Source organism: Xyrauchen texanus, chromosome 1, assembly GCF_025860055.1.
Source record: "Xyrauchen texanus isolate HMW12.3.18 chromosome 1, RBS_HiC_50CHRs, whole genome shotgun sequence".
In the NCBI taxonomy this organism is placed as follows: domain Eukaryota; kingdom Metazoa; phylum Chordata; class Actinopteri; order Cypriniformes; family Catostomidae; genus Xyrauchen; species Xyrauchen texanus.
The window spans coordinates 38,940,754-38,967,045 of NC_068276.1; the positions used below are offsets into that span (position 1 = coordinate 38,940,754).

A 26,292-nucleotide genomic window follows, 5' to 3' on the forward strand; every position below is an offset into this window, starting at 1 on the left:
TTTACTCATGTCAAGTATTCAAGAGCTTCTGATGTGTTATCCATTTGTTTCAATAAGACTTTGTTCCTTATTGTTTCTGGTTTATATAGCCATCACAAAATTAAAGATTTCATTACTAATGAGTTAGGGTACATTTATCTTTAATAACATGCATTTCCTACAGAAGCAAAGTTCAGATGTTTGACAATCAATATTGCACTTGGTAAAACATTGCTACACAAGCACGCTTGAACAGAGAAACAGCAAAACAGAACTGCCTTATAAAGCATACTAATATTTGTGCCCTAGTTACAATGCCAAGAGCAGAATCACTTTAGTGCATATATTTGTGATTATGCTATCGCCATATGAATGTGTACAACTTGTCGTTAATGCTACAAAATTCCAAATGAAGAGCAATAAGTAAGTAAATACGTTCTTTGTCACAGTAATAATATTTAAAACATTCTGGAACAAGCAGTGAAGTTGTTTTAAATTAGAATTTTTGAGAGGAAAAAAAAAAGATTTACCACACTAGTCAGTCTGTTATTTTGTAAATGTTTAGTTTTTCTGTTCTTAACTAAAATGGTCAGCAATGTAAGATGATTGCTGTGTTTCTATATCAAATTCAGTTGCTAACAGTATGTTTGTACTAATATAAAATACTGTCAAACTATACGAAATACATTATTCGTCAAATACTAGGACAAGGCAGTAAAGCCCAAGAAAAACACCTTCACAGAAGGGATAAAAGCTTTTTCATGTGATTCCAAAGCAAACCCTGCTATCCATGCCATACACTCATGGTGTGTAAACATGATAATGAAGTGTTAATTAAATGCAATAGTGTTCCAAACAAGGCACCTTAAGAAAATGTGACCATTTTTAAAGATACGTATGCAGCAAAAATATATAATCTGACACTGCCTTTGAATAAGATGAGATACAATACTCTACAAATTCTTTCCAATAGAAACTCAGACAAATAACAGGATCCTTTTCCAATGTGTGATGTATTTGAAGCCTCTGCAGAAATAGAGTCAAGCTACTGACACTGTCCTCTAGTTTAATACCTTGCTAATTTGGCACACTGACTGATCTGTTCTGTTGAAATCTCTTCAATCTGTTAGCTGCTGCAATTGCATAGAAGTGTTTCTGGAAAACAAAAGAAAAGAAAAAAAGTTACTGCAAGTGCATGATCACTTATTTTGTTGGCATGCAGCACACTTTATCAAACACATGCACTGATTGCAAACTCCATACCTTCCATTGACGGTGAGCAGCGAGGTAACGCTGCAGACTCAGTTGAGACTTGAGGCGAACTTTGTACATCTTGGCCTTGTCCTCCAGGTTATTCAACCAGCTATGCTTCATACAACCTGAAGCACTCAGACGGCTACTGCCATAGAGACCACATGCAGACAAAGGTTTTAAAAACATCTTGTCTTTAAGGAAACAAACAGTTCCATAAAATACTTTTGTGAGGTGCAGTATGAAATTCAATAGCTACTGTAATAATTTGGGAACATTGTTTTCAAGCCTTTAACAGAAAGCTGATTGGGTATATTGTAGTAATCCATCAGAGGTAAAACAAAGCAAACAAAACAAATCAGCTTAAATAACAGAGAACTTAAACGAAGTGTATTGCATTAAATAGGACAAAATATGTAATCCAGCTGATTATGATACATTATTATCATCCCAAAAATGTATTAGTATTCATCTGCTTAAAGCATGAATGTGAAGGGGTGACACTGCATTTTGTTACCACAGTTTCAGGGAAAGAGAAAGGCCAAGTGTAGGTGTCATACTGGTCTAAATGCACCTTGTCAAAGCCCACTGGATCATTAACCATCATGTTTACTCCACACATAGCAGTAAGATGGTGGGCAAAAGACAATGTGCCCTCTCATGCCACCTGCTGTGTCAGCCTGCTATTATGTCATGCCAGCTGAGCTGTCCAGCCCTTGTGTGGGAGATATTATCTGTCTAAAACAGAGTGATGTGATGTGAGGGCGAGTGCCAAATGTTCTAAAATTCACCAGGCCGTGTTAAGTTACAGGCCAATTCTATGTTATTTGTGCCATTTTTGAGGTAGAGCACTGCATTTTCTGAGGTTTTAGTATGACATCAGGATGCATTAAGGGAATGTATGCAGGTCAAAATAGGGCAATGATTGAGAGATGGAAGGGAAAAGTGAGGCTTTTATATCTGTAAAATGGGTGGCCAGAAAGGTGGAGAAATAATGGGCGATACTATTGCTTGTGCAATAGAAAGCATGACAAGTATTTTAAGGTATCACGTTGGTAAATAATGTGGTTAGATAGATGGATGAATACCATTTGGCAGGTACAAGAAGTCTAGAGATGAAGTCTTTGGCTTCTTCGGATACATTCTCGAATGCTTCGGCGTCAAAGTCCCATTGTGCATGCAGAATGTTGTTCATTGTCTCTGTGTCGTTGTCACCCAGAAATGGAGAAAGGCCACTCAAACTGAAAAAAGATATGTTCTTTTTAAGCCTTTGGCTAAAGTACATCATGAAAAGTTTGTGCATACACCTTGTGTTTGTCTACTTTTAAATATTGTCATTGCAGCACTGCAAATGTTGTTTGCTTCTTATGATTACTCACTTGTGTTCGCTTTGTTCCTCATTTCTTATTCACTTTGAATAAAAGCATTTTCATCCTTAATCTCTAAAAACAACTGTCAAGTAATTTGCATTGATTCAATCATTGAGGTCCAGTTGCCACTGGCCAGAACAGTGGGTCATCTGGGGCTAGCTCAGGGCACAGTGTGGGCAAAAGAAGAATCAGAGATGTGTGTGTGCATACTGGTTGTTTTGTTGACGGCATCAGTGGAGCAGGGTTTCTATGCTGTAAGGGTCCGTTGCTCTTTTATCAGGGCTCTATTGAATGCTCTTTGCTGAGCCCTTTAAAGCTTTCATGGGCACTGCATTTGCATCTTGCTTTTGATCTCTCTAATATTACAGTCATAAAGTCCACTATGCAATTCAGCGTAGGAAGAAACGTTTCTACATATAAGGCATAACGCATCAATATATAAATGTATGTGCACATAAATAAATTAATAAATACTTTTGGAATGGTTGACTATTTCATTACACTTCTTTTTATTGGCTCCTGTAAAACATTTGAAGTCAGCATAGCAGCATTTCTATTATATGAGCTTCCTCAACAGGCAGCATGTTAAGGCTTAGGAATAATTTAAATTAGGTCATAGGAAACTTAATTATGTTGCCACCAAAAATGCCTTGTTTTGGCCAAATTGCAAGGTAACATCATATACACCCTTTACAAGAAGGGCAATTCCAAATACATGAAAAAAAGATGGTGGATGAAGTGAGAGAAATGCTGATTATGAATATGTTTCCAGTTCTTCCAACACCAAAAACTACTGATGAAACAAATTTAAAACATTTAATAAAGTCAAATTTATTATAATTTTATAATTTGATATAATTTATCACATTTCTAAATATTTTGTCATGTTTTTCAGTAAAAATATATGGAAATCCTTACAATAAGCTAAATTTACTTGAGAAGCAAGACTGCATAAGATATGGCATAGACTGTGTATTGAATATACGTATACTGAACTGGCAGATTTTTTTATCGCCTTTTCACTTGTATATTATTAGAACCAGTGAACAAATCTGCATGTGCAATAACACAAATACACTTATATTCACGATTGATTCACTGAAAACAAGTCTAAACACGTAATGCAGTGTAGCGTCTCAAGCATTTTTGTATGTATGTATATCCTATTGTTTAACAGGCTTATTATTTGATCCCAATTGCCTTATTGCTTATTTGTACTCACAGCATGTATATGATGACACCAATGCTCCACATATCTGTAGGAAATGACACAAAGTCATAACTGACAACTTCTGGTGCCAGGAACTCTGGGGTTCCAAAGTTGACTTTCAGCTTCTCTCTGGGCCTGTACCTGGTGGGAAAGAAATACATTTTTCAGTTTGGGAAGTGATGTCTTCTTTATTAACATGGATGTTAGCTAAACACACTTTCCCACAAACTAAGACACATTGAAAGCTATTTTTCTCATAGTTTCACATATTATAAAAAAGTAATCCAATGTCAGCAGTTGTTTCAATTCATTTAATAACAAGAGAATTTAACAAGTTTTTTCACTTACTTCCTGGCAAGTCCAAAGTCAATGATCTTGATCTGATTCCCAGTGCTGTTCACACATAATATGTTTTCTGGCTATATTGTAGAAAATATAGATTGAACAGATTTAATATGATGAATAGGTAATTAGTGCCCACATAAATAACAATAACAACATTTATAACAATGTCTTACTTAAAAGTATTTAGAAATGAATGCGTTTTTTTGTTTATGAAGGAGAGCTGACAAGTGAGTAATCTCTGACCATGGAAAGTGATTTTGATTTATTGCCACCATTGCATAGTATCTAATTAATATGACCATATGCGACTCGACATGACATAAGTCTCTTGGCAGCATGCTAATTTAAATGTATGGTGTACAGCTGCTAATGTTGACATACATGTGTGATTCATTGGTTGCTTTTTCCATGGAGACACCTGACACTATGCACTGCTAATCCCATCAGTATCACATTATAACATTCAGTGCAGTGCCTGGGGTTTTACCTTAAGATCTAAATGGAGAATGTACTGCTGGTGAAGGTACTGTACCCCTTCACAAATCTGCCTGGTAAACACGATGGCATCCAGTTCCGTCAGCTGGTAATTCTCATCAACAATTCGTTCAAACAATTCACCACCCTCCACACTGAAATAACAAACCATGGAAAGATATTTTAATATCAACATAAATGAACTCTGTTTATTTAGACTTGCATATGTGGTTTGGGCCATGTGAGTGCCTGTATTTCCTTCCTGCTAAAAGCAAAACTGGATTTTAACTTCTTTCAATATAAGTGGTCACTTCACATGGATATTAAAGAATCAGTGATGATTAAACTGTACCAAAGACTGTTCAGCCCAAGATGGAGCACTTTTATTAAAATTAATGGGAGACAGGGTATGCGGAGTGACTCCAGTCAGGCTTCCTAAGCAACTAATTGGCCTGGTTGCTAGGGTGGGTAGAGTTACGTTGGGTTAACCTCCTCGTGGTCGCTATAATGTGGTTTTCGCTCTCATTGGGGCATGTGGTGAGTTGTGCGTGGATGCTGAGGTGAATAGTGTGAGCCTCCATAATTGCTTGGTCTCCACGGTAACATGCTCAACAAGCCACTCTGGCACCACCCGGCTTGAGGCGAGTCACTACGCCACCAGGAGGACTTAGAGTGCATTGGGAATTGGGCATGTCAAATTGGGGAGAAAAGGAGAGAAAAATCTACGCTCAATAAGGTGGATGTAATAATCTTGAACAACCATTTGGGAGATTTTCGTATTTCCCCATTCAAGTAGATAGGAGCTGTACATTTATGCCACTTGTTCACATTGAAAATAGCTGCCCAGGAGCTTTCCAAAGATGGCCATTGTGTGGACTAACTTGACTTGAAAGGGACTTTTAATTTTAGTTATATAACATATTATTAAAACATTCACTCAACTATTTACAAATCATACGCTTGAATGCTTTTGTTGGTCAATTATATATTAAAAAAAAAAAATAAATAGAAAATAAAAATGGTGAATTAATTCTGTGGACAGGGCAGGAAGATGACACAATCATGGCTGTGTAAAGTAGCATGTGTGGGTGCTCTGTGTTCTTGCGACAGATTGTGACAACCAGGCCAGGAGAGAAAATTTGCTTTGCAAATTAGGCATGATGAATACTGTCCAAAGCCACTGTATCATAAACAGACAAAAACAAAGAAATTATGGAATGTGAACAATATTTACTCACTATTCCATGATGAGAGTGAGGTTAGTCCGAGACTCAAAAGCATCATACAGCTGAATCAGATTCACATGGTTTAACTGGTTCATAACTCCAATCTCATTTTTCACTTCATCCTGGAATGAAGGAGAAAAAGTCAAAAAGCAATGTCAGAGCATTTAAATAATCATGTACAATGCAGCCCCTTTTCAAAATACATGTCTAAAGCCTATATTTTACGTTTTTCAAGGGTGTTTTTACAGTCTCTAAAGAAGAAGGGCAGGAGCATTAAATGAGATCATTTGAAGAAAAAAGAGAGAGGCTAGACAGATTTTAGATTGCACAGTTAAATAGCTAGAAGTGGATTTGCAATGATTGTGAAGGGCAGCGAAAACAACAGAATGAACAGTTTCAGAAATGGGGGCTTGACAGCATTTGCCAGCCCTGTAAATGTCTGCCCAACTTATTCTGACTCTTCCCATCTGCAATTCTCTCTACTGCCCAGGAAATGCATTCAATTATCCCATATGAAGGGCTCAATCTCTCAAATGAATATATTCCTCATTTGCTGTCACTGGATAAGCAGCATTTGAAATTGTAATATTCCATGAAGGGGGCTCAGAGAGGTTACTGGTAAGCTTTGTGAGTGTTACTGTCCCCACAAGAAGTAAAAGGTTCAAGAGGTAGGGATAGGGACAAAATCAGAAAATGAGAATGATGCCACTGAAAGTGACAAAAACATCCTTCAAAGTGTAATTAACTTTTTATTCTAATAAAGGTGGTAAATTATCATGTTTTACAAATATATGACAGCATGTGCAAAAGACTATACTCAAATTAAAAATGAACCTCAAGGAACATATTAAAACGATAAAAAAAAAAAAAAAAAAATGCATGTCATGACCCAAATTCAGTAACTAATTGACTAAATTCAACTAAATTGAAATGTTTGACACAAACGAGACATTTATTTTTGGATAAAATGGTTTTATATGGTTACCCTCATAAAGGTAAAACAATTTCCCTGAAAATCAAATCCAGTGGGTAAATATTGCCCCTTAATGTAGAAGTACATTTCTGACACTGGTTATGGGATAGAAAGTAGTTTGAAAACAATGGAAAGTCCCCACCATGATATAAAAACAAACGCGTGAGTGTGTGTGTGTGTGTGTGTGTGTGTGTGTGTGTGTGTGTGTGTGTGTGTGTGTGTGTGTGTGTGTGTTATTCCTTGTCTCCTTAGCTCTTTTGCTATCATGTAAAATAGCAGGAATTAAAAACACAAGAACGTGAAATTGAATCACTTCTTGATTGATTGTTTTTAATGGTGGTAATAGACAGAACAGAGAGCAGAGAATGGCATTGCATTGCAAGAAAGCACTTATGAAAGGATAGCTGTCATTTTATGTGATTAGAGGCACTTGCTGAAGCATGGAGGATGTAGGAAAGGATGACGGCCTTGGGAGATACCCGAAATAGAGACATGGATGTCTTTGCGCATTTATCAATCTGTGCCACATATGTTTTTTAATGTTCCTCACTATGACAAAAGTACACTTTTAGAAAAAGACTGGATGTTTGGAAGGATGTATAAATATGATTTGCTTTTATGCTTGAATGAATGCTTTCTTTTTAAATGTGGAAACTAGAAACAACAAAAGCTGAGGGACTACTTGTTATGTATGCAAGTGTGGTAGAGAATGTGTGAATGTGTGCATAGTTTTTGTATGCTCATATGGGCTGAACTGTCAGCTGTTGACAAGGAAGTGTTCTCATAAAGCAATTTAACAGGAACAGAGTGATGGACAGATTGGAGAAGGAGGGAGGGAGAGGGATGGAGAGAGAGAGAGAGAGAGAGAGAGAGAGATAAGGGGGTAAACATATTGATGTTTCCACATAAAAGCAAGAGACGCTAATGGTTTATGTGCTTTTTGTTATTACCTTCTCTTTCATTCCCCGTACTTTTATAATCTTGGCAGCCAGCGTAAGACCCGATGACAACTCAGCACACTTATGTACCTGTCCAAAACGGCCTCTGCAAAAACAAACAACACACACACACACACACACACACACACACACACACACACACACATGTTGGTGCGGCTATCCTTATGAGAACTCTCCATAGACATAATGATTTTTATACTGTACACATTTTTTAAGCGATTTGAATTATGGGGACACTAGACATGTACTCATAAACCACATTTATAGAATAATACCCTTGTAATTACCAGTTTGTAACATAAAAAAAGTCCTCGTAAACCACCAAAATCCACACAAACACACACAAACTTGTGGAAGTTAACTATAGTAGGGTAAACTTTTATAGAGTTACATGCATTACCATTTGCTCCAACAGCACAAGAAAAGAAAAAAAAATCAGCTGTTATGTTTCAATGACTTTACAAAAGAGATCAAAAATAAAAAGTGCTGAATTATAGCAGTAAGAAAGATATATGTCAACAGTACTGTCTCTTCCTCAGCAGCTGTATTTGAAACAGCATCACAGCAGTGTTGACTAGTTTGTTTTAAATAAATAATAAAACATTTAAAATATTAAAAAGTTGCTAGATTTACGCTGCTAAATTAAGGTGGAAATGCGTCAACACTGTCTGTGATAGGGATCCATACACATAGATTTAATTCATATGGAAAGGGTATCTAATCATTTCAACCTATGTGAAAGTTATGGCCACATAAACACTACAGCTAAATTTTCCTTTTTCCTTAAAGGCTTGCTCTTGTGCGTTTCTGTGTATTTACTGCATGCTGCTTCTCCATGGGGTAAGATATCGTGTTTGTGCCAAGATGGTTGCTGCTGTTGGCTTAAAATAAGTCCCATGCAAACAGACCTGCTCAACACCTGCCCAAAATAAACACTGCCTATTATGAGTCAAAAACAAGCCAGTGCATATTTGTGGCGTATGTGGAGGGAGGAGAGTGTATGTTTGTGGGTCATTATCTGCATGGTATATGTTCTACAGCCAGTGCCCTCGTGCTTATCTGCCAAAGTTAAAAATAGTACTTTCCATAGAAATGAAAGACAGAAGCCTATACGCATTCAGAATATTAACATCTGAAACATGGTGCCCCCATGTTGTCCTTTGGGACTGACTGAGAACACACCGGTTAAATTAAATGAGAAGCAATAAATTTATTGTCAGTGTCAGATTTTTAACACACTGACTCACCCGCCCAGCAACACATTGGGGTTGACTGCATAATATGAACTCATGGGAACCTGCTTGGCACTGACGATGCGATGCTCGAATGGGGCTGGAAGTGGTGGACTGTCATCTGGAAAAACAAATACCAGCATAGTGAGAGACTTTCCCTGCCCACCAAATACGCTTCAAGGTGGAACATGGTGACATGCTGATCTTTTAAAAACATCTGAGACTCAATTTGCAAAGTTGTACGTTTTCTCATTGAACTTTTGGCAAACTATAGGCTGCAGTTATAATTACAATTTAGTGACAGAATTGAAGTTTTAGTCCACAACTTTATCACTTTCTAGGTGTTGCAACTGACTAAGTATTTTTGTCACATGCTGTTCACTGGTTAACAAGTCATTGTTCATCGTTTTTATTGAATTTGCTCAAGTCACACATACGACTGCTCACATTACAGGGCATGAATGCATACTTACTGTAGTTGCCTATACATGTACCAATTTATTTATTAGTAACTCAATATTACCTCATAAAAAATGTTACATTTATGGTAAAAGCCTTAAAGTGATAGTTTGCTCAAAAATTCTAATTTTGTCATCATTTATTCACCATGATATTGTTCCAAACCCGAATGACCATCTTTTTTTCATGGAACACAAAAGATGTTAGGAAAAATGTTAGCCTCTGTCATTGCATATACCATTCAATAAAAGTGAATAGAGACTGAGGCCGTCATTCTGCCTAAGATCTCCTTTAATGTTCCAAGGAAGAAAGAAAGTCATATGGGCTTGGAACAACATACGGGTGAGTAAATTACTTTTGATTTTGGGTGTACTGTGCTCTTAAACTCACCAATGATCAGTAGTGACTCTTTTCTCAGAGGTCCTGTTGTTGCATGTTCTCCTTCAACATGGGCTGTTGCCTGTGGTCTAGGAGCTGCACAGTTCTTCACAGGGTCAGGCTCCAAAATCTTCTCAACAGTCTTAGTTTGGTTTTTCTTGATTTCTGGTTCAGTTTCTAGCTTGTTCTCATTATGATTTGGCACAGACCTCACCCTCTCTGCTGTCTTTTTATGTGATGACTTAGTCTCAGAATCCTTTTTGACAAGATCTTTGGTGCAGAGCTGAGGCTCTTGATGAACTTCCACATTTTTCTCTTCTTGTTGCTCTCTTGGAACTGTTGTTTTGAGTGAGGCCTTCTCACCTAACTGTGCACATTCTGCCTGTTCTTGGTGAACCTTCTCTTTTTGCTCCAGTTGTTGTTTCCCAGGAACTGTTGACTTGAGTGAGGCCTTCTCACCAACCAGTGAACTTTCTGTATTTTCATGAGGAACATCCACCTTCTGCTTCACTTGCTCTTCAGACAATGTTGGCTTGAGTGAAGCCTTCACACCAACCTGTGAAACTCCAGTTTGTTCTAGTGCCCTGTGTTTACAGAGAAATCTAATCAGCCATTTTAAAACATCAAAGGAACAACCATTTGGTCTGCTTAAGCATTAATAAATCATTTCTATAGACATTATGGTAATACTTTTTATCAAGCCTAAATGTATAATGCATTATTATGCATTCATATTGTCTCATAATACACCTTGTATGTTAAAACTCCTCATACATAATTGTAACTAGTTACATATGCAACATTTGACTTATTCATAGTTATATCTTAAAGAGTGTAATGCATTATACATTGGAATGTAATATATAAACAGTATATTCAGTGCTCGTATAAGTGCTGTCATGCAAATGCAGTGCACATGATCTTATACCATTATAAGTGATCTTGGCCTACTGTAAATAAAGTTACAAAAGCAATGTCTTATAAACAGCCATAACATAAACTTACATTACATATGACAAGCTTAATGGAAGTTATAGAAAATTCACAGAATACAAAGGAAAACACATTTATTTTTTAGCGCGCTACTAATATGATTTAACCTTGTAGCTTTACAAGTGTTTTTCTTAATGTCACAAATCGTACAGTGAATTTGTGTTTCTTTGTGTTCTGTACAATTGTAGAGTATAACTTCAGTTGTCTTCTGGCCACTTAAAATATCTAATGGATGTTTATAAGACGTTGCTTTTGTAATTTTACTTAGAACATGCCTAATATACTGTATGTATATTACACATATACACATATACATAATACTTGTAAAGAAACAACCAGAAGCCAAGTGCTCACATGAAAAAAAGGGACAAGACATGGATGACAGGATGCAGCCACAAAACTAAAACCAAGCTAGACAGAAGTGCACAGGATCCTGACATAATACATTATAACTTCTGCAGATATAGTTTGATAATGGTCATGTTATAAAGCATTAGAGTCTAAAATCTAACTATGTGGATAGGTAAGTATTGTAATGTATTATAATTGTTTATTATAATTTATAAGAAATTATTGTAACAAATTATAAGACGTATAATGAGACATTACAAATGAATTATAAATATGGGCTTCATAGAAATTGTTACCGAAATTGCAGTGTCAGATTTTGAAAGGTAAAGTTGTCAATTTGTAAGGCAGAGGCTATTTGCGCTACATGTAAATAGCAACCAAAAGCATCTTCTTTGCACTAAGCGCAAATAGTGTTGAATGTTATTCGCATCCCTAATTAAATACTAACATACTGTATAGAGGCATCACTACAGTGTGAGTTTTTGTGTTTATTGAAGTCCCTCAGACACCCTACACTAGAAACTGATGGGAAAAACTGATGCAAAAGAGGGAATCGACATTCACAGTGTCTTTTCACACCACACTACTGAAGTTACACTAGTGGAGCAGTTTGTCTTAAATTTCATTGTTTACACCAGACTATTTGAGAGCAAATAGCCGTGCTGTGTGGCAGGTGCTATTTGCACCTAGAGCAAATAATCACACCATTTTAAAAAATATTGTATGTGAATTTTTTTGGATGTAATAATTGTAAAACAACAAACAGAACTGCACAATGAAAATGCTTTTGTACTGGGCTTATGGCCAGTTAGTTCTAAACGTTTCACTGGAATGTTTCACTGTGCCGGTCTGTGTTTGCAGCATTCCAAACAGGCTTCTTTTTATTTGGTGATTCACTTTTTAAAGGTCAGCATGTATGTGAGACCTTGTCATTTGTAAAAACAAACAAAAAAAACATTATGGTAAACAAAAAACACACAATGGACCATGTACAGTAAGTGGATTAATATTGGGTTTGTGGTCAATGATATATTATGTGGCTGCACATGCAAGTCTACTCTGAACGAATCCAATAACAACCTGCGGCCTGTAATTGTGCTGTGAATAAAATAGCCTAAACCCCATAATGCATGGCAACATGCATTCAGTCATTAGTTACTGCACTGCATTATAAAAAATAAGAGGTGGTCTAAATTCAAGACCTTGGCCATTAGTCTGATGAATTATGATGCGAGCACAACACAGCCTATTATTTGCTGGAGATTGTGCCTCTATACAGATAACAGCTAATATATTGAAAATACACAGCTCTTGTAATTGCATTATCAGCACTCCCCCTCTCAAAATCTCACGACAGACTAAAAAGATGTGAGTGTGCCATAGAAATATATTTTTTATATGATGTAGATTGGTTTCAACCAAGTGCGGTGGATTGGTGTTCTCGATGACTGTGATATTTATTTTATAAAGAGCAGGTTTCTGGTTTGTTCAGTAATCCTATGAGCATTATTAATTGAAAATAATAAAACACTGGAAGTTCCTCTTAGCATTATTTCATATTGTGACAATTGTCATGGGTTAATTACAATCCATTGTAAAATGTGAAGACTGCAATATATTATGTAGTTCACATATGGCGGATTAAAGTGTATTAAGTTATTAGTGCATTAGTGCTTCACACTGACACCAGTTGCTGTGTAATTATATCCATTAGGATGGATCAAACCGAGGATCAAATATTATTTCTCAACAATTATTGAGGACAAAGGTGGCCAAGGATAAGTGAAGAGACAATGTTTTGTCTTGCTATAACCTTTTTCCTTTTCAACGAAGAGTTTGTTTTTTTTGACAAATGCTGCTGCGGTCTGACAAAAATGAGCAAATTCTAGAGCATTTTGACAGCAATTTGTGCAAAATCTCACCTCTCTGGCTGAAAAGGCACCTCTTCTTCCACTTTAGCTGTTGTCACAGTGCCACATTCTGTTTTAGTTGGCACTGCAGCCGAGCTATAGGTCTCCTGCTTGGGTACATCATGCACCTCAGTCTCCTCAACTTCAAGGTGGAATTCAGGAGCAAATGTCTGGACACGAGCAGGCTCTCTGCTTTTCACGGTGACCTCCTTGGCCTTACGTAAGGCTTTGTTGGACCCTTCTCCTCCGCTCACTGTGCACAGAGGTTCAGTCGATCCTGTCAGGGGTTCAGGAGAAGGTCGACTGAGGACAGTGGAAATAGTGACCTCTGGCTGCTGGAATTTAGTCTCAGCTGTGGACAATCACATAATCAGTCTATTTCCATTTCACCCAAAATGGCAAATTCAGTCATAATTTATACACTCTCGTGTTCTCCCAAACACGTATGACTTTAAACATTAAAAAGAGATACATTTTAGCCTCGGTCACAATTAAAATTGTATTCACAGAAAAATTATGCATTGAAAGTAACTGAGATGGTCAGTCCCTAATTTTCTGCCTAACATCTCCTTTGTGGTCCACAGAAGAAAGAAAGCGATATGGGTTTAGAATAGTATGCATGTGTGAAAATGATGACAGAATTTATATTTTGGGGTGAACTATCCCTTGTAAAGAATCTTGCAAAATGGTACATTCTTAGGTACATAAATGCAATGGCTTTTACAAATCACTTTAATCATAAGCTTTACCTCTTTGAAAATGAATATTTATCGTTCATCATCTGCTGATAACTAAAGGTAAACAAAAATATAAAAGAAACGGGAGATTCATAAGAATCATACCTGAAACTTCCTTAATCTCCTCTGACGTCTGTGTGCTCTGGTGGCACACACTGTCTTTGGGCTTAACACTGTTGTCATCTGGTTTGTTTTTCTGTAGAATCAAAGGCAATTATATTACAGTGTGTGCAAACGTCTTTTCATGCGATTAGAAAATGTGACCCAAAACATTTATTTTACTTTGTCAGCTCTCTTATAAACAGAAAAGCATAAAGCATTTTGTAAATCATAATCTAAATATTGCATAGTTCACCAAAATATCCAAATTTAAAGAGATTGTTCATCCATAAATTTGAATTCTGTCATCTTTTACTCACCTTCATGTTTTCCAAACCTACATGACTTTCTTCTTTGGCACTCGAAAAGAAATGTTAGGTCGACTGTGAGGCTCAGTCAACATTTACATTCATTACATCTTTTCTTTTTCCTGTACTATGAAAGTGAATGGTGACTAAGGCTAACCTTCAGCCTAACATCTCCTTTTGTGTTCCACAGAAGTAAGAAATGTATGTGTTTGGAACAACATGAGGCTGAGTACATAATGAAAACATTGTCATTTTTTGGGTGTACTATTCCTACAAAAGTATCCTCAGACATTTCAGATATTTCACACAAAACCATACCTTCATATTTGTTGCTTTCTGGATATAAAATTCCTCTCCTGTATATGGCAAGGATGTACATAATAACTTCTATGAGTAGTTACTCAATGGAACTGCAACATCAATGATGATGAGTCTTTGGTGTGTGTGTGTGTGTGTGTGTGTGTGTGTGTGTGTGTGTGTGTGTGTGTGTGTGTGTGTGTGTGTGTGTGTGTGTGAGTGTGTATTTATCACTTTGTGGGGACCAAATGTCCCCATAAGGATAGTAAAACCCAAAATGTTTGACCTTGTGGGGACATTTTGTCGGTCCCCATGAGGAAAACAGCTTATAAATCATACTAAATTATGTTTTTTGAAAAGGTAAAAATGCAGAAAGTGTTCTGTGAGGGTTAGGTTTAGGGGTAGAGTTAGGTTTAGGGGATAGAATATAAAGTTTGTACAGTATAAAAACCATTATGTCTATGGAAAGTCCCCATAAAACATGGAAACACATCATGTGTGTGTGTGTGTGTGTGTGTGTGTGTGTGTGTGTGTGTATGGTTGAAGGGTCAGGGGCTAAATCATCATTACATTTTTATGCAGAATTTTAAAACAATCAGTAATAACTATACTGATTTTGGCAGAGACATAATTATTACTGTCAACCTGTTCAAAGCAGGCCCGGTTCTACGGAGCTCACCCTCAAACGAACCTTGGAGAACCGTCAATTGTAGACCAGGGCAAACTGCTGCCCACGGGTTGATTTATCATAAATGTTTTTTATTAGATCTTTCATTTATCTGGCTTTGGGACCTATCGAGCGTCCATAAGCTTTTAATATGCTCAGGGTTGCCAGATAATAGATGCAAAACCCCAAATAGGAGATATTTTGCCTTATGCCATACTTTATGCAATCTGGCAACCATGAATGTGAGTGCGCATGCACTCTCTCTCTCCTCCTCGAAAAAAAATCTTAAAGTGCTCAATAGTGCAATATTATGCTCAAAGAAACGTGTGATGCAGCCACTCCATGTCTATTTGTGATGCTGCATGTGCTGTTTAGTGACAAAACACTCCTGATGTAGTATTAAATTGAATCCTAAATTACTACTGCATTGAAGTATGGTAAAATAAACAATTCATAATAATACTCAGTCTTAATTCAGTTTCACTAACACATGATAGAAATGTAGCAGCAAAACTTCAAGCAATCGCAGAATGGTCCCATCAGAATACACTTCAGAAAAGTGTGCATTATTCATTGATTAAAAGATACAACTATGTAAAACTTCCATGATCTACTTAACAACTGATCTGGCACCTGTACCAAAATAATTGCACACCTCTGCTCAATTGAATATGTAAGTCTAGTACTGTAAATTGGCAAGCAGATTTCCTTGAATCCCATCAAACACACAAATGCTGCATCAAAACTTATCAAATCGACATCGAAAATAACAGCAAAAGGCTGCACGTGCAGATTAGCAAATCGGTATGTGCTAATATGCACGTGCAGCCTTTTGCTGTTATTTTCAGTGACAGATCATGTAAAAAAAGAAGCAATAAATGTATTGTACATAATAAAATGTTAATTACATTGTTTTAGTAGCAATAAAACATGATCATAAAATAAAATCTTAAAAATGTGTAATTACAATACATCTACACTTTATACAGAGCACCCCCACAATTATCAGAAGCACCCTCTGTGATTTTTATCTGTGAACCGGGCCTGGTTCACAGAATGGCAGTTATGCACCATTCAATGTGTAAAGAGTAGAATCACAAAACACGCTATCTTTGTGGTTCTTGACATCAGCTTCATGAAATGCTTAACTTGAAATAATAACACTGTTAGACAACAGATCTGCTTACTACAAACAACATGGAAGTCTCCGTTTTCTTGTTGCGCTATGTTGACTATGTTGTTGCGGTTATGGTTTAATTTCCATAGTTGTGCACTGAAATCAGGATTAGTATGGACTGCCTGAGCAAGCGTGACAAATCGTGAGTCACCACATCACTAAAGCCATTCCACCAGCATAGTTCTCAGTCCTGAGTACATTTAGTAAACCATGCTGAGAAATCCAGGTTTGTAATCATGCCATACCAAACTGTGCTCAAGTGGCTACTGGAACTGTTACACACCGTGCTTAGAACCATTCAGCAAAAGCACTTTTTGATCCAAGACCACCTTCAACTTTAGACTTGGGAGATGCAATCCTCAAATGCTTAACACAGCAGACTGCTGGCAATCCCTTCAGCTGTGACTATAGTCATAATATAGCAGCAGTTAGTTGAACAAGTCTTTTGTCTTAAAGCTGTTTTTTACCACATTTTATTAATGGACAAAGTAGTAGCGAGACAGGAAATCAAAGGGAGGGTGAGATGGAAAGAAATGGGAACACAAGCTCAGACTTGTACCCTGGTCTCGGTACCCCGGTCTCCCATGAGCACTGCAGCTCAACATGCCAGAGCACAGTGACCACAAGGCCACCAATCTGATGATTTTGCTTATTTATTTATTTGTATCATGGTTGGAACTCTGTATAGACCATTCAGCATCTAGGACCAAAACTATTTAACTACTAAAGTTTTTTTATTTACCTCCATTTACCTGCTTCATAATAACAGACTCAAAACATCTTGATTTTGGCCAAGGGTATCACACTATTTTGCAGAGATCTCACTCTCTTCACTCGGAAATATGACACACTTGTTGATTAAGAATGATGGAGGGGAGACAGACATACCAACTCATCGCAACTCTCTCTCTCTCTCTCTCTCTCTCTCTCTCTCCCCAGTCACATGGAGCTCGCTGAAATAACAACAGGTGCTCCACGTGAGCATAAACAATTGTAATAGAGTGATTTAGGGTGCGATTTATAGAGTAACTTTACCTTGTGAAAATGTGTGATTGTGTATTTATCCCCTTGATGTAAGCTGTAGAAAGTATATTTCCATATGCAGCTGTTAGTGAGTAAATCATTTAAGTTCAATAAAAACAGACTTTTTTGCCTCAGTCAGTGTAGGAGGAAAAATGCAGGAAAAACGCTTGTTGACTATGGGAGTGCAATCACAGATGAAAATAACAAATCAGATTGAAGTCTTGTCAGCTCCTCAGTAAAAGAAGAAGCTTATTGGTCACTTGACGAAAACACAAGACCCCACCCAGGCGACAGAACAATTTTTTTCTGTCTTGTTGGATCCATTTTTTCTATCGCTGTAACCATTAACTCAGTAGGGATTCCTGATAATCAAGTGATTAACAACCTTCTGCTGTCAGACATTAATGCACGTGTCATTTCCTTCCAAAAAATCGGCTAGTGTGGCTACAATTTGGCTGTCCATGGCCACATCCACAATAATGTTTTTGGTGTTTAAAAACACATTAAAGGAATATTCTGGGTTCAATTCAAGTTAAGCTCAATCGACAGCATTTATGGCATAATGTTGATTACCACAAAAATGTATTTAGACTCATCCCTCCTTTTCTTTAAAAAAGCAAAAATCGATGTTACATTGAGGCTCTTACAATGGAAGAAAATGGGGCCAATTTTTGGAGGGTTTAAAATGTGGAGCTTCTAATTTTATAAATATTAAATTGTTATAAAACATTATTATATTGTTATGTATCATTATAATACACATATTGTTTATGTCTAGTGGCTATATTTTTAAACAATTAGCATTTTAACATTTACGGATTGGCTCTATTCACTTCCATTTTATTTTTAAAGGAGGGGCATGTCAACATTTTTTTTATGGTAATCAATATTATGTCACAAATGCTGTCAATTGAACGTAACTTTTATTGAACCTGGAATAATCCTTAGATTTTGTTACGTTTACGCATCTCATCCACACTAGAACAGCATTTTCCTCCTTCAAAAGAACTCTCCATTACCATATATTTTGGAAAATGATGATAGAGAAAATATATAAAACAGAGGTTTCAAACTTAAAAGGATTAGTTTGGGTGTGTTCAATGTAAAACTACTACAATAAAAAAAGGTAACTTGCTGAGTGAAAGCAGTATGTTGCTAAACAGCTGGAATGGAAGAGCATGTTAAGAGAAAAAGAAATCCCAATTGTTTACGTTATACTTTCAATAATGGCTGTATAAGTAAACAAGGTTAGGGTTGGGGTTGTGTTTAAGCTTTGATTTTGCTAGGTAAATGTATTCACTGCTGAATTCTCAGCTCGGTCACATAACCAGTCTAGGAATTTGAAACACGAGGCCAGTTCAGCCTCAACATGGATAAAATAGCAACCTTGGTAAAAGGTTAGCTTGACCATAAATTTAACATGCTTATTAGCATGCACGCATATCAGCTTACAACTTAAATGAGCAAGATGGTTAAGATACCAGAGGATCATTTTCAAGCCCAAAAAACCCACCCAACCAAAAAACAGCTTGAACCGTACATAAATGCTTTCAAAGAAAAGAGTTCCGAAAATAACCGTCTCAGGTTTAATAGGGTAGTTCACTTACAAATAACAATTCTGACATCCTTTAGCTACTCACCTTCAGGTCATTTTAAACCTGTATTGACATGGTTAGTCAGAAAAATGCAATAAAAAATAAATGGGAATTAAGGCTATCATTCGGAATAATCGTCTCCTCCTTTGAGCCTTTGGCCCGAGACAGCTAGAATAGGTACTACACTACATAGGACAAGCAGTTACAGAAAATGAATGGATCTTTTTTGTCATTCGGGTTTAGAATAACATGATGACAAAAGTTACATTTTTGGGTGAATTATCCCTTTAACCCTTTAATTAATCAATTGTTATTTATTAATCAATTGTTATTTTCAATTACTATTTTGGCTTCCAACAATTATGAAAACAAGATAATCGAGATAAAATGATTATTGTGTCTATATATCTTTAAAGCCTCCTTTATTAAAGTTCAAATAATAAGGAAGAGGGTTATGAAAATAAACTCAGAAATTGGCATTTCTCTGTACGGTCAGAGCCGTGTATATGAGTTGTGTGAAGTGACCAGGGAAGAGATTTAATCTTTTCCCAGCTGATGCACATTCTGGTGCAGAGACGCTTATCACTCGCACACGTTTGCAGCAGCTAGATATAACATGATGGCTCACAACGTAGTAAATCATAATACATTTGTCACGTTCACTGTGTGTATCTTATCATGAAGAAAATCAGCGAATCAAGCTCTATTAATTTTTTTTTGTGAGTTAAAGATGGATTGGAGTGAACATAAAGGTGAGAGTGTCTTAGCCCATTATACACTGGAGCAAAATGTGTTTTTTTTTTTTGCCTTGTGTTAGGAATAAGACTTGGATCTCGTTGTAGTTTACTAAAATAATATCTAAAACTCCTTTAAAACTTATACATTTACTTTATGGGCTATACTGCAGATTGTTATCAGAGAGTGTTGAATATAATATTTAATTAGGACTCGACATTAACCCTTGTCCAGGTCAAGTTAATTTTTTAAGGGGCAAGTGAAAGAGAATATTATTTGCCCGACCGGACAATCAGACTGATTAAAACGGCAATAGCTAAAAAACAACCATCTATATTTTTGATAGCCTAGGCTTGTGTCACTTATTAGAAAGGTCATATTTTATTCTGCTGTTTAAAATAATCCAGAGCACGTAATTTTATTCTAGTTTTATTATAATTCGTTAGTGATCTAGTAACAGCTGCGCCCTGTTTGATTGACAGGCAGCTTATGTGTGTGTGTGCTGAACATGCACGTGTGTGTGTGTGTGTGTGTGTGTGTGAAAATGCTCACACTAATGCGCACCTAAATGGTAAAATATTTTCCGCCAAAATGCCCTTCTTGGTGAGGTATTCATCTAAACACAGAGGATGATGTCTAAAGTGAACGTAAACGGTGGAGAAAAAAGCAGATTTGTATTAAAATGTTGTAATTTTAAGTATAAATGTAAGTTAAAACACCTGCTGCTGTCTAGTGTCACATTAATAATCAAACAACTATAACAAGAAAATGAGAAAATACTCACTGCTCTCGAATGGGTAACTTACGTAGCTTTAGAAAGTATTCATGTATTATAATCATACAGTAAAGACCAGTAGTAGTTTTATGTTGTAATTCATTCTGAATGTTTACTTGAATATTTGATATCCTACTGCTGTTTAAAACTTTTGAAGCTGTTAAAAAAGCACAGAATATTCTTAATTTGTCTTATTATATACTGTTTCTATTTATTGCAGTTTTTTATTGTTATTTTATTACTGAGTGTTTACTAGTCTTGAATAATTAATTTTTCCATAATTAACAAATTAGTTAAGTGTTATTATTTGTTGTGGTTTTGTAACTGGTATTGAGACTCATCAAATTTCACTACAGCCTCCTGAAATTTTGGTATTTTATAATGTATAGCCTTTATTGTACATATTAGATCTTGCTGCAGTAACATGATGGAAAAGTAGATCTTATTCCATAGAACTATGAGCATCTCTGCTGTAAATGATGGCAATGGAGGCTTTCCTTTATTGACTTCCATACGTGACATAAAATAATTATCATTGGCAATAGCCTCCTCTCTTACCCAGTGCAGTTTACATTTTAAGTCAATGAGTAATCGTGTTAAATAATCGTGATCTCAATATTGACCAAAATAATTATGATTATGATTTTTGCCATAATAGAGCAGCCCTACTTGTATACCCAGAGATTATATTTCCTCTGTTACGCTTAATTTCACAAAATCACTGTGTATTTGTGTTTAACTAAGTCGCATAGAGATCTCTGATGATCAGGAGCTTACTGACCTCTTCCTCTACTATGTCCAGAAGGCCTTGCTTCCTCCATGGCACCACACCATTGAGGATAAACTCCAATATCTTTGAGTTGCGGAAAGCATCTCCCACATACCCTAGTACTTTATCCATTGTGGACAGAGAACTTTCGATACAATCGATTTTCTTCCTCTGCTGTTGACTCTCCTGCTTGAGATTGTGAAGCAGATCCACTGTTTCTCCACAAAGTGATGTGACCTCAGTAAGCAAGGGGAGTTTGTTGCCCTCTACTTGGCCATTTTTGACTGGATTTGATTCTTGACTGCCCAGCTTGTGTTGCATAAGGCTCCTCTCTAACGATTCCATTCCGTGACACAGTAAGCTCAACTTTTGGATCACCTCTGTCTGGGTACATTCGATTTGTTCCACTTTCCCCTCCAGAACATTCAGCTTGACCTCCACTTTGCTCAGACTGCCTATCAAAGTAGAACTCGTCTTTTTGATTGTTCCAGATGGCATCCCAGGGTTCTCCAGTCTGACACCCTCATACATCCTGGCAATACAGGTTGCCAGAGTCTCCTGTTTACTCATGTCACACTCAGGACAGTGGCACGGGGGTAAGAAAAAAGTGGAAAAATAGGAAGCCCCAATAATCCCTTTGTCACAATGAATAAGAGTGCATAAGCAACTATTTAGTTCTTCCAAACCCCCCCAACCCTAGTCTCAAAGCTTGTCTGAGGTATTGTGTGCCTTCAAGAAGGCAGCTCCGACAAACTCTGTTGTTGGTATGTGCCAGAGACATGACACTACTTAAATAAACACCTCCATTGGGTATCTTATCTCTCTGCTTCTATTTTTTCTCCCCTTTCTCTCTCTCTTTCTCTCCTAGCTACTCTGCGAGGCCTTTTATATGACCTAGTGGGCCTTGGTGATTGCCAAAGTTCCAGCGGTCTCTTGACGTCACTTAAACATTTAAACTCTCCTCAGTAGATGCTGCTGACAGGCGGGCATGCAAGGAATGACCTCTCTCAATGGCCAGTCATTAAGCACAGTAAAGAACGGTGAGGACTCTTTCATGTTCCTTTCTGTTGTCTTGTTTTCTTTTTTTATTTGTTGCAGCATAGGAGCATCCATTTTCCTCCACTGGATGCACCCTATAAAAAATATAATCATCTATAATGCCCTCTTCATTGGGCAGAATGTGGCGTGACATTGGCTGACATTTTAAGTAAAAATAAACCTACGTGGACTCTAGTATGAATATGAATGATATGCTACAACTGTCCTCTCTAAACATGCCCTTTACAGTAAGGAAAAATGTGATTGGTTCCCTGATGCTTATTCTTGTTTCTAAAAAAGAAATAAGACAGTAAGGCATTTACAATGGAAGTGAATGGGACCACTCCTTAAATGTTCCAATACATACTGTTTCAAAAATATGGCCACAACACGATTTTAGTGTGCTAAAATCAGGGATTTACCAGGATTACAGGGATCTATACTTCCGCCATCATGACAACAAAGTTGTACTTTTTGACAAATAAGGTTACCAAGCAATTTCATATTACACAAAATCATAGTAACATGCATTTTGTTGACGTCTTGTGGCTATACATTTTTAAATCTATATGTATTTAGCATTTATGAACTTGCCACATTCACTTACATTCTAAGTGCTCTACTTCAACCACAATTTTTGCTTTTTTTATTAAATGAGCTAGGGATGAGTATAAATTATTTTTGTGATAATCAACATAATGCCACAAATGCTGTTGAATAACTTTTATTGAAGCCAGAATGTTCCTTTAAAGGAAAATAACGTAGAAATCTGTTGGTGTACAAAACCTGCATGTAAATGTTACATGACAAAAGATCCTTCTAACAAGAGGGGTATCTAAAGGAGCTTGAGGTGATTTGCTATTTCTATGGTCTCAATAATGGGTTCCCAAATGTAGGATTGGCATTCTTTTGTCTAAATCCTTCACCAAAATATGTCTTTCTGCTGTGATCGAATGATAAAGCACAATATTTACAAGGTATAGGTATACAATATAACCTTATTATGCAATACCGAAACATTGAGAGCCAGGGTCAGGCCAGCCACAGGAATGTGGCTCCATGCTGTCTATTTGTTGGGTAGGGTGGGGGGGAATCCTTTATTACAAGCTGGCAGAACATAAGCAACTAAATTTTAAGTCCACAACAGGATTTGGGCCAGGAATATAGCTAACATAATTGAAAAAGAATATCTGCTTGGCAGAGATAAGCGTAATTTTGTCCCCGGATAATGTTTTAAAAACACTTTGATCTCTGATATTCATTCACACAAACACAGAGTACACCATGTGCATGGAGAGGTTAAATGCAAGTCTGTCTATAGTGGAAATGAGTAGCCAAACTAAAGTACTTGTGGTCCATCATGAGACTAATAAGTTGATGTAGCTTTGAAGGGGCTCTGTAATGTCAAAGTATATATGCTGTTGTTCAAAGTGCTGTTTAGCCTTGCCCTATGTAAAGGGAATTTTTATACTGTAGTCTCGTTTTACAGCCCCATTTGTGCACTCTAATAAATGTTTGACATGGCAGGGACCCATGGCTTTAAAGGGTTAGTTCACACAAAAATTTAAATTCTCTCATAATTTACACACCTTCACTCATTTAGAATATTTCAGCTCTGTGGGTCTTATTTATCTTATTTTGTGCTCTACAGATGAAAGAAAGCCATACACATCTGGGATGCCAGGAGGGTGAGTACATTTTTAGGAGAACTATCTCTTTAAAGGCTGAAAAAGCAAACAAGTCTCTTTTCCACTCTTTTCATTGACAAGAGCATTCAGTTTTCAGAGTCAAGCTGTGCAAATTTCAAGGAAAATCATACTACTTAATATAAATTCACTTTGAGTGTTATGAAGTAAGGGGATGAATTAAAGCTCAACACATGTCATGACTTCAATAGGCTTAACAAGTGAGATTGTGTTAATGCTTCCTTTAAATATAAATAGTTTCTCTCTTTCATTCTCCCACACAAGCTAATTGCAATTCATGTTTCTTCTTTCTTCAGAAAAAAGAAATGAGACTGTGCAGACTAATGTACAAAATCTTTCAAATGTTATGGGCAATTGCCAACTAAACAAAGTTTGCCAAAAGTCCAAAGGGCACAACATTTCAAGAACATGTTCAGTCATTTGAAAAACAATGCTGTGATGATTTACCAAAAGAAGAAAAAGTAAGAAAAGGCAAAGATAACACAATTATGACAATAGCATAGGAATGAAGCTCACAGAAGATCAAATTAAACCATTATATTTATAATTGTAAATATATAAGTAATCAAAATAAATTCTTAATAAACTCTGCACATATTTGTTGGTAAAAGTTCCACTACTCCTAAGATTTTGAACTGCTTCAATTTAAAGAGGCATGTCTACAATAAATTGACTAAAACAGTTTTCGTGGGAGAGTCTTAATCCTCATTCACTTAGATAAGTAAGTTCAGTTTAAATCAAAATATTAACTTAGCTCCCAGAGGTTTATTCACTTTCGCAATGTTCCAATAGCCCTCAAAAGGAAATGCATGCTAAAAACATTTTTTACGGCACTTTAAATGTCAGCTATTTTCTACATACAGTATATTCTCAATGTAAATATAAATTATGAGATGTAATGAAATTTGCATGTTTTTGCAATCACTGTCCCGAACATCACAATGGTTCCTGCCATGGCATACTTGTTCAGTATATTCTATATTCCCTCTGCACGAAATCGGGAGCTTACCGTGAACTTGCGAATGTAGTCAGACACACTGAAGCCACCAGTGCTGAGAAATGAAGATCTGTACAGTGAGGTCCCCATCATCATTGCCCTCTTGTATTGCGTTAGTAGGACTCAATGTACTCCATTCCCAAAGTGAGCTGCCACAAGAAAACTAATATTCTACAGACCTGGACTCTCAGGTTTCTGTAACACTCTGGAGTGAACTGATGGCCCCTCAAACACTAACTATCTTATCTCTTTCAGCTCGTTTACTGGGTACGTGCCCCTCCTGATAGTGGAGCCCCGTCAGCACGGCAGTGGTCCCAGAAAGCACTTCCTGCTACGAGATAACAGCTGCTTGAGATTAGTACGTGTATGTTGGAAATGTGAGTGTACTGTTTTATTAATAGTGTCCAGATTTGTCTTTTTGTTTTGGAAAGGTCCCCATGGGAGGCCCCAATCTGGCCTCCTCCCTACACAGCCAGGATGGATGGATGGTGATATGATGACGAGGATGCTGAGGGTCAGGCAAGAATTTTGTCTCCCTTATACTGATGTAAGGCAACAGACACATGAGATTTTGTGTGCTTAAACCTGTGAGGGATCTGATCTCATGCACTGACCCAATTTGAGATGAGTGCGTCAGTCACACTCAGATGCATAGGCATCGAGAAGCTAGCTTAAGTCTTTCCTGATAAGGACTCTAAGAGTCTGAGCAGGGAGAGAGAGAAAAAGTACATCTATCTGGGTTTGGAACAGCCCAGAGCCATACCATAAGCTAGCAATACAAAGCATAAGCCCACCATGCAGGATATTTTGTTAGCAGGCTCTGGTTTTAGAAAGAGACATGTAAAGCCCCAGGAGGCTGACGGAAGAAAATCCAACTCTGATTGGTGGCATTATTACCAGTCTGAAAAGGATTCTCTCTGAACATGTCTATGACACCAGTAAGACTGAGCCACTATAAGCATGCCATTGATGTTTATATAAAAGACAATGACAATGGTTTATAATATATAAAGCTATTAAAAGATATTCTAGATTTAATTTATTTTATAAATTACTGGAATTATTTCTGATCTAACTTCTCTGCATAAACATGATATAAGCTCCTCATTACAGTCACAAATTGCTTTTCACTGTAAGCATAGCTTTTGCAATGAAGGCACACCAGAAAAAGTCTAAATAGCCTAAGTTGTTGTTAGATACAGACTAAACATCTCTCATCTCTCATCTTATGACTTGTGCAAAGGGCATGTAGAAGTATG

General features: G+C 36.8%; 1 protein-coding gene across 2 annotated transcripts; it reads right to left on the reverse strand.

Moving 5' to 3' along the window:
* Positions 1–129: 129 nt before the first annotated feature.
* On the reverse strand, positions 130–25,311 carry LOC127635167 (myosin light chain kinase 3-like). 2 transcript variants are annotated; one of them, XM_052115104.1, is made up of 13 exons: positions 25,046–25,311; positions 13,953–14,043; positions 13,123–13,462; positions 9,869–10,440; positions 9,035–9,140; positions 7,779–7,872; positions 5,868–5,977; positions 4,643–4,784; positions 4,159–4,229; positions 3,823–3,951; positions 2,319–2,471; positions 1,243–1,378; positions 130–1,134 (listed from the first exon to the last, which is right to left on the reverse strand). In XM_052115104.1, exons 1-13 carry the CDS (start codon positions 25,127–25,129, stop codon positions 1,057–1,059), a joined length of 2,106 nt encoding a protein of 701 aa, XP_051971064.1. In that variant the 5' UTR covers positions 25,130–25,311; the 3' UTR covers positions 130–1,056. The 2 variants fall into 2 exon arrangements, with proteins under 2 accessions (XP_051971064.1, XP_051970982.1); XM_052115022.1 differs by lacking the exon at positions 25,046–25,311 and adding an exon at positions 21,305–22,133.
* Between the last annotated feature and the right edge of the window lie 981 nt (positions 25,312–26,292).